The sequence below is a fragment of the Pan paniscus genome, chromosome 20 (assembly GCF_029289425.2).
Source record: "Pan paniscus chromosome 20, NHGRI_mPanPan1-v2.0_pri, whole genome shotgun sequence".
In the NCBI taxonomy this organism is placed as follows: Eukaryota; Metazoa; Chordata; class Mammalia; order Primates; family Hominidae; genus Pan; species Pan paniscus.
In genome coordinates this window covers 13178380-13186758 of record NC_073269.2, presented here as the reverse complement: position 1 = coordinate 13186758, position 8379 = coordinate 13178380, and the positions used below count along the sequence as shown (strand labels likewise).

General features: G+C 57.4%; 1 protein-coding gene across 1 annotated transcript; it reads left to right on the top strand.

Moving 5' to 3' along the window:
• The first annotated feature begins 4319 nt into the window (after positions 1-4319).
• On the top strand, positions 4320-8344 carry ZNF414 (zinc finger protein 414). Its single transcript, XM_034945271.4, has 8 exons — positions 4320-4881; positions 5580-5892; positions 6210-6317; positions 6429-6534; positions 6961-7304; positions 7385-7435; positions 7898-8071; positions 8158-8344. The coding sequence occupies exons 1-8, from the start codon at positions 4879-4881 to the stop codon at positions 8229-8231; spliced, it is 1173 nt and encodes a 390-aa protein (XP_034801162.1). The 5' UTR covers positions 4320-4878; the 3' UTR covers positions 8232-8344.
• Positions 8345-8379: the final 35 nt, after the last annotated feature.

The following is an 8379-nucleotide window of genomic DNA, read 5'->3' as shown; positions in this document are numbered from 1 at the left end:
ATATGGACACCGGCTCTGTGCTCAGCCCCTCAAAGAGAAACCTGTCCAGTAGAGATGGGGCTGACTGGTGAGGTGAGGACTGGCCCATAGAAGCGAGGGGAATTCAGAGGTGGAATGGGCGTTGCAGCAGGAGCCAGGAAGGTGGGAGAGGGTCGGTCTCAGCAGATTTGGTTGACAAGCACTGCACAGAGTGATCTAAGCTGTGATGAGCGAACTTCGGGCACAGAATACCTACCCAACGGAAGAATGGGGCATCGGGAATCCCCAGTAGAGCCAGGAATCAAAGCAAGACTAGCAGCCGGGCACAGTGGCTCATGCCTGTAATCCCAGGGCTTTGGGAAGCTGAGGTGGGCAGATCACTTGAAGTAAGGAGTTCGAGACCAGCCTGGCCAACGTGGTGAAACCCCATCTCTACTAAAAATACAAAAATTAGCTGGACATGATACGCACGACTATAGTCCCAGCTACTCGGGAGGCCGAGGCAGGAGAATCGCTTGAGCCCGGGAGGTGGAGGTTGCAGCGAGCCGAGGTTGTGCCACTGCACTCCAGTCTGGACAACAGAACAAGACTGTGACACACACACACACACACACACACAGAGAGAGACAGCAAGAATGGCCAGCAGAACCTTCTGCAGAATCTATTCTCCCTTCTGTGCCTGTCTTGGGAAGCTGAGCATGGCTGGAAAAAATTCTCAAGGCTGCAACCGGGTCTCAAGGGCCCTTTTATTGCTCAATGATGACACAAAAGCATTTAGCAATCTCTTGAATGGCCCTGGTGCTTTCCATCTCTGAATTTCCTTTTCTTTTTTTGAAGATGGGGTCTCACTGTGTTGCCCAGGCTGGTCTCGACCACCTGGGCTCCTGCGATCCTCCCACTTCAGCCTTCCCCCAGTAGCTGAGATTACAGGCACACACCACTGCACTCCAGCATCTGATTCTTGTTGCTGTTGTTTTGAGACAGGGTTTCACTCTGTTGTCCCAGACTGGAATGCAGTGGTATGATCATAGCTCACTGCAGCCTTGGATTCCCAGAATCAAATCATGATCCCGCATCACCCTCCCAAAGTGCCGTGATTACAGGTGTGAGCCACTGTGCACGGCACCATGGGCCATTATCTTAAAGGTTTAGCATATGCTAAAAGATATCATCTCCTATCTAGGTTACAGGCATCTTCAGACTGCAGACCTCAGTCATGTGTGCCCCGCCTGCTGCTCACCCCCACATCCTGTTGACTCTTTTACAAAATTTCTTAAGTCCAGTCCCTCCTCTCCCTTCCTTTCTTGGGTCCCTGTCCCTTCTGCCACCTCACCCCATCCTTCCCCAGATTGCACTAGCCTCCCCTGCACACACGCGCGCACACACACACACACACACACACATCCTTACCCTGCATTAAAATGATCTTTGTTTTTTAAAGCAAATGAGTTTTTAACTGAATGAATAATAATTAAAAGAAAAAAATTTAATTTGTTTTTGTTTTATTTTTTATTTTTGCATGTATGTATGTATTTATTTTTGAGACTGAGTCTCACTCTGTTGCCCAGACTAGAGTGCAGTGGCACGATCTCGGCTCACCGCAACCTCTGCCTCCTGGGTTCAAGTGATTCTCCTGCCTCAGCCTCCCGAGTAGCTGGGATTACAGGCACGTGCCACCATGCTTGGCTAATTTTTGTATTTTTAGTAGAGATGGGGTTTCACCATGTTGGTCAGGCTGGTCTCGAACTCCTAACCTCGTAATCCGCCCGCCTCAGCCTCCCAAAGTGCTGGGATTACAGGCGTGAGCCACCGTGCCTGGCCTTTTGTTTTATTTTCTTAGAGACACGGTCTTGCTCTGTTGCCCAGGATGGAGTGCAGTGGCATGAACACAGCTCACTGCAGCCTCTAAATTCTGGTCTCAAGCAATCCTCCCACCTCAGCCTCCCAAGAAGCTGAGACTACAGGCATGTGCCACTACGCCCAGCTAATCTTTTTATTTTTTGTAGAGATGGCATCCTGCTCTGTTGCCCAGGCTAGTCTCAAACCCCTGGCCTCAAGTGATCCTCCCACTTCAGCCTCCCAAAGTGCTGGGATTGCAGGCTTGAGACACCATGCCTGGACAGAAAAAAATAATAATAATTCAAAAAACACAAAAGTGAAAACTCAGTCTCTCTCCCACTCAAACATCCCTGTTCCTCTCCCCAGTTTTTAAATATCTCCTAAAGGTACTCTCTGCATATAAAAGCCCATAGGGGGCTGGACACAGTAGCTCACACCTGAAATCCCAACACTTCGGGAGGCTGAGGCGGATAGATCACTTGAGCCCAGGAGTTCTAGAACATCCTGGGCAATGTGACAAAACCCCATCTCTACAAAACATATTAAACTAGCTTGGTGTGGTGGCACACACCTTTAGTACCAGCTACTAGGGAGGTTGAGGTAGGATGATCACCTGAGCCCAGGGAGGTTGAGGCTGCAGTGAGCTGTGATCACATCACTGCACTCTAGCCTGAGCAACAGAGTGTGACTGTGTCTCAAAAAAACAAACAAAAAAGCCGGATGCAGTGGCTCATGCCTGTAATCCCAGTACTTTGTAAGCCCAAGGCAGGTGGATCTCTGAGGCCAAGAGTTCAAGACTAGCCTAGCCAACATGGCAAAACCCCGTCTCTACTAAAAATACAAAAAAAATTAGCTGAGCGTGGCGGCACAAGCCTGTAGTCCCAGCTACTTGGGAGGCTGAGGCACGAGAATTGCTTGAACCCAGGAGGCGGAGCTTGCTAGATCATGCCACTGCACTGCGGCCTGGGGGACAGAGTGAGACTCTGTCTCAAAAAAAAAAAAAAAAAGTGCATAGGCACAACTTGCTTTGCAGATGGAAATACACTGCACATAAAACCTACAACTGTGGCCAGGTGCAGTGGCTCATGCCTGTAATCCCAACACTTTGGGAGTCTGAGGCAGGCAGATCACCTGAGGTCAGGAGTTGAGACCAGCCTGACCAACATGGAGAAACCCCATCTCTACTGAAAATACAAAATTAGCCTGGCATGGTGGCACATGCCTGTAATCCCTGCTACTTGGGAGGCTGAGGCAGGAGAATTGCTTGAACCCAGGAGGCGGAGGTTGCAGTGAGCCGAGATCGCGCCACTGCACTCCAGCCTGGGTGCAGTGCAAGACGTCGTCCAAAAAAAAAAAAAAAAACCCTACAGTTGCCTAGAACGCAACAAACACCTCTTGAATGGCAGCATGATGAGATCTAAGATGATCTCATCTTAGATGAGATGGCAGCAGAGAGATCTAAGGTGTTAGATCTACCTTACCGCCCTCTCAACAGCCCATCCTCCTCCAAGTGACTGCCAGGAATCAGATGATGCGCCTCCCCCTGCTAAAAATTCATCAGTGGTTACAACATAAACCACACTCCTCTCTCTGCACCACTCCCATGGCCCTGCATGACCTGCCGCGCACCATATTCGCTTTCTGACCTCCACACCCCGCCTCCACTCTGCTCCAGTGGTGCCCTGGCCACCTCGCTGCTCTTTGACCAAAATAAGCCCGTCCTGCCCCACTCCAGGACATCACCACCAGCTATCCGGTAGAGCCCCCTGCTCCTCGGGCTTTCCACCAGCTCACTCCTTGATCATCTGGAGACAGCTCCGAAGTCACCTCCTCAGAGTGGCTTCCCTGACCCATCACTTCGACATTTCATTGTTTCCTTCATTGCTCTGAATAGAACAAAAGATTGTTTTTGCACTTGTTGATTTACTGTCTATTTCCCCATTTTTATTTAACTTTTAGAGATGGGGGTCTCGCTTTTTCGACCAGGCAGGAGTGCAGTGGTGCCATCACGCTCACTGCAGCCTCGACGTCCCTGGCTCGAGCGATGCTGTTTCCCCATTTTAAAATGTGAGTGCAAGGGGAGGCGAGGTGGCTCACGCCTGCAATCCTAACACTTGGGAGGCCAAGGCGGGAGGATCGCTTGAGCCTAGGAGTTTGAGACCGGCCTGGGCAACACACAGAGAGACCTTGTCTCTAAAAAGAATTTAAAAATTAGCTGGGCACGGTGGCGCACGCCAGTAATCCCAGCTACTCGGGAGGCTGAGATGGGAGGATCGCCTGAACCCAGGAGGTCAAGGCTGTAGCGAGCTATGATCGCATCACTGCACTCCAGCCTGGGCGATAGAGCAAGACCGTCTCAACACTATAAAAAATAAAGAACTGGCCGGGCGCGGTGGCTCACGCCTGTAATCCCAGTACTTTGGGAGGCCAAGGGGGGTGGATCACCTGAGGTCAAGAGTTCACGACCAGCCTGGACAACATGGTAAAACCCAGTCTCTACTAAAAATACAAAAAATTAGCCAGACGTGGTGGTGGGCGCCCGTAATCCCAGCCACTTGGGAGGCTGAGGCAGAAGAATCGCTTGAACCCAGGAGGCGGAGGTTGCAGTGAGCCGAGATCGCGCCATTACACTCCAGCCTGGGCAACAAGAGCGAAACTCCGTCTCAAAAAAATAAAAAATATAAAGAAAGAAGAACTGCTGTTTATCGCCTGTCCAGGGCTGATCTTGGGACAAGACTAGAGGGATGAAGGTGCCCACTTTGAAGACTAGGACAGCGAGGTCATCCCGGATCTCCGTGCACGGAGTCTGCTGAAGTGCGCGCTGACTGCCCGGGGATAGCAAGATTGCACCAGCGTCCGACCTGCGCTCCAGGATGACTCTGCCCTCAGGCCCCGCCCCCTCTCCGAGCGCCCTGCGCAGGCTCCGCCCCCAGACTCGCGAGAGCTGAGAGGCGGAAAATGGCGCTGACGGGAGCGCGAGCTCGCACTGCCCAGAGGGTGGCCGCCGCCTAAGCTGCAGCCGCCGGAGCCGCAGAAACAAGAGGCCGAGCCGTGTCGAAGATGGTGAGCGCGGCACCGGGGTCGCGGGCGCGGCGGAGCTGCGGGGACTGGCGGGGAGCGGCCCTGTCGCGCCTACAGCCTCCGGCCGACCCCGCCCCCACATCCGGGCACCCGTCCGCCGCTGGCTGTCACTCGGAGAGCGCCCTACTTCCGGGCCCGGCCCGGAATGGACCACGCCCGTCAGGCTAGGACTCCGCCCCTAAACTTCTTACATCCGGGCCCCCAGCACCTCCAAGACTGTCCACACTGCTCGAGGCCGGCCGGTCTCGGTCCTCAGACAATCCATGTCTAGCTCCTCTAGCATCTTCCCAGTCCATGCCTGCCCATAGCCCCGCCTCCGTAGCCTTGGCCCCGCCCACTCCCTCTAGGCCACGCTTGTGTGCATACTGGGGCTCCCACCTATCCTAGTTGAGGAGAGCAGATGTTTCTCCCATATGCATAAGGAGCTCAATCCGGGCCAGTGCAGTGGCTGACGACTCTAATCCCAGCACTTTGGGAGGCTGAGGCAGGAGGATCACTTGAGACCAGGGGTTCAAGACCAGCGAGGGCAACATGGCGAGACCCCATCTTTATAAAAAGAAAAAGCTTAGTCCACCCTTACGTATACCCCTATCCTCTCCTGCTGGTGATTCCTTAGAATGGGGGCCGACTGGGTTGACCCAGAGCCCAGAAGGGTTCTCTGCGCCTCTTCCTTCCACCAGGAGGAGAAACCCTCAGGGCCCATCCCGGACATGCTGGCCACTGCAGAGCCCAGCTCCAGTGAGACCGACAAGGAGGTGTTGTCCCCGGCTGTGCCAGCTGCAGCCCCCTCCTCCTCCATGTCGGAGGAGCCAGGCCCTGAGCAGGCAGCCACACCGCCAGTGTGGGAACGTGGAGGGGCTGGAGGGATGCAGCAGGGCTCCTCCCCAGCCCCAGACAGCTGCCAGCCTGGCCCCGGACCCAGCCCTGGCCTGACCAGCATAGTTTCCGGGACCAGCGAGGACCTGCGGCCTCCCAGACGACGCCCACCTCCAGGTGATCTGTGATGGGGTCTTCTGGGGAATCACAGTCCCTGAAACAATAGAAGCGAGACGTAGAGAATCTCTAACCTCAGGGCCTTTCTAGAGGGATGCCACTCATCATTTTACGGAGCAGCCGGTGGATGCCAGGCTGTGGCTCCAATGGTGAGCCCGGCCAGTCCAGCCCCTGCACTGTGGCAGACCAGTCTGTTGTGGTAGGCAGAGAGTAAAGGCCCCAGCACATCGTATTTGCTTCTCTGGGGCAGAACCCTGGGGTCAGGGACAGCACTAGTGAGGAAGGGACCAGTGACCACTGTTCTGTGCGTCCTGCAGGGAAGCAAATCCCTTGCTCCAGCCCTGGCTGCTGCCTCAGTTTTCCCAGCGTCCGTGACCTGGCACAGCATCTGCGAACCCACTGCCCACCCACACAGTCCCTGGAAGGTAGGGCCAGGACCGGTAATGGGGAGGCAGGTTAGGGTGGGAAACAGGCGGAGCCCCTCGGAACCAGCCTTGGCCACCTGTCTCCACTTCTCTGTCCTTCATTCCTACCAGGCAAGCTCTTCCGCTGCTCAGCCCTGAGCTGCACCGAGACCTTCCCCAGCATGCAGGAGCTGGTGGCTCACAGCAAACTGCACTACAAACCCAATCGCTACTTCAAGTGAGACCCTGACCTCTTGAGCTCCGCCCTGCCCTAGCCTCACCCTGTGTGTGGGCTCCAGGCCTTCCTCCCTTCCTGGTCAGGGTGGTGGAGGGCGGGACTTGATGTGGGTGGGCCTTTGGGGAAGCCCCGCCCTCAACTCCCTGGATGGGGCGGGGCATACGTGGGCGTGGCCCCACCCAGCCAGGCTTTACCTCCCAAGTGGAAAACCGGCCGCCTAACTTAAAATTGAGACTTCTTTACGGGTTTCCCCAGGTTCCCACCCGAAGTGGTCAGGAAGGGTCGCTGCCACAGTTGTACAGGAGCGGGGAGGTGATTAGTGCCCAGGCTCCGTTCCCACGCTCGAAGGGCGGGTGGCATTGCACAGGACACTCTCCCTGGTCCCCCTGGAGGCCCAGCCCAGCCCAGCCCTCTGCCCACCTCCAGGTGTGAGAACTGCCTCCTGCGCTTCCGCACGCACCGCTCGCTCTTCAAGCACCTGCATGTTTGCGCGGAGCATGCGCAGAGCCCAGCCCCGCCGCCACCCCCGGCCCTGGACCGAGAGCCGCCCGCGCCGGAGCGCCCCCCGGAGGTTGACCCCGCATCAGCGCCGGGCCTGCCGTTCCCGCTGCTGGAACCCTTCACGACCCCCGCCCCTGCCCCCACCGGACCGTTCCTGCCCTACTTGAACCCTGCGCCCTTTGGCCTAAGCCCCCCGCGCCTGCGCCCCTTCCTGGCCGCTGCACCCGGGCCGCCGGCTTCCAGCGCCGCCGTCTGGAAAAAGAGCCAAGGTGAGTGTGGGGTCGGGGGCCTCCAGGAGGGCGGGCTGGGCTCGCCCTGACTCTGAACTTGACCCGCCCCTTTACCGCAGGTGCTGGCAGCAGCCCCCGAAGACCCCAGGGCGGCTCCGACGCGCCCTCAGGTGCGTGCAGGTGACCACCAGGGAGGGGTGGAGGGGCTTTCTTTCCTGCGCCCTGCGGGGTCCGGTGGATACCAGGAGGCAGCAGTGCCCATCCCCTTCCCAGGGGGCACAAATGCCACCGTCCCGAAATACAGGATTTTTGCCTTAAAAATGACTGGCACCTGCGCCTTCATCTGCGCCGGCGTTCCCGTATAAACCTTGCGCCCCTTTCACCTCGGAGCGGGCTTCTCCCCAACAGTGAATCTGGGGATGATAGTAGGGGACGCGGAGAAGCCAAGTTGAGTGCCCCCAACTCTAGGGGCAGACAGACCCGGGAGAAACTGAACTAGGCGCCCGGAAGCTGATGGGGGGCGGGAAAAAGTCTCACCCACCCACCCACCCTCGCCGGCGTCCTCCATCCTTGGCGCACGGGTCTTCTGGGCTGGGGGAGCCCGGGACTGACGGGGTCCCGCCTGCCCGCAGGGCACGCGGCCCCGAGCCGCATCGTGTGGGAGCACACACGCGGCCGCTACTCGTGCATGCAGTGCGCCTTCTCCACGGCCTCGCGGCCCGCCATGACCCTGCACCTGGAGGACCACCGCCCCGGCGCCCCCGCGGCCCCCGCGCCCGGGCCGCCGCGCCCCGACGCCCCCGCGGGTAAGGCCGAGGAATGCGCGGGTGGAGAGGGGGGCGGGGGCCCAAGGCGCTGAGGCTCAGGCGCCCCCCTCCTCTGCCCCACCCAGATCCGGCCCCGCTTGCACCCAAGGTGTCGCCACTGCTGTCAGAGGGGGAGCTTCCAGTGTTCTCGCAGCTCTGAATCCCGCCGCTTTGGGGGTGGGCCATGGGATGTGGGTAGTTTTGTCATTTGGAGGGGGCTGCAGGGAAGGGGGGCTGGGGTGGACAATAAAGAAGGCGCCATGAGCCAGCCTATGCTGTGTTCCCATCCCTTGCCCATCCAAAGCATA

Coding starts and splice junctions, on each gene's coding strand:
- ZNF414 (XM_034945271.4), top strand. Junction 6,318..6,428: donor ACCCACACAGTCCCTGGAAG/GTAGGGCCAGGA, acceptor CATTCCTACCAG/GCAAGCTCTTCCGCTGCTCA. Junction 7,305..7,384: donor CGTCTGGAAAAAGAGCCAAG/GTGAGTGTGGGG, acceptor CCTTTACCGCAG/GTGCTGGCAGCAGCCCCCGA.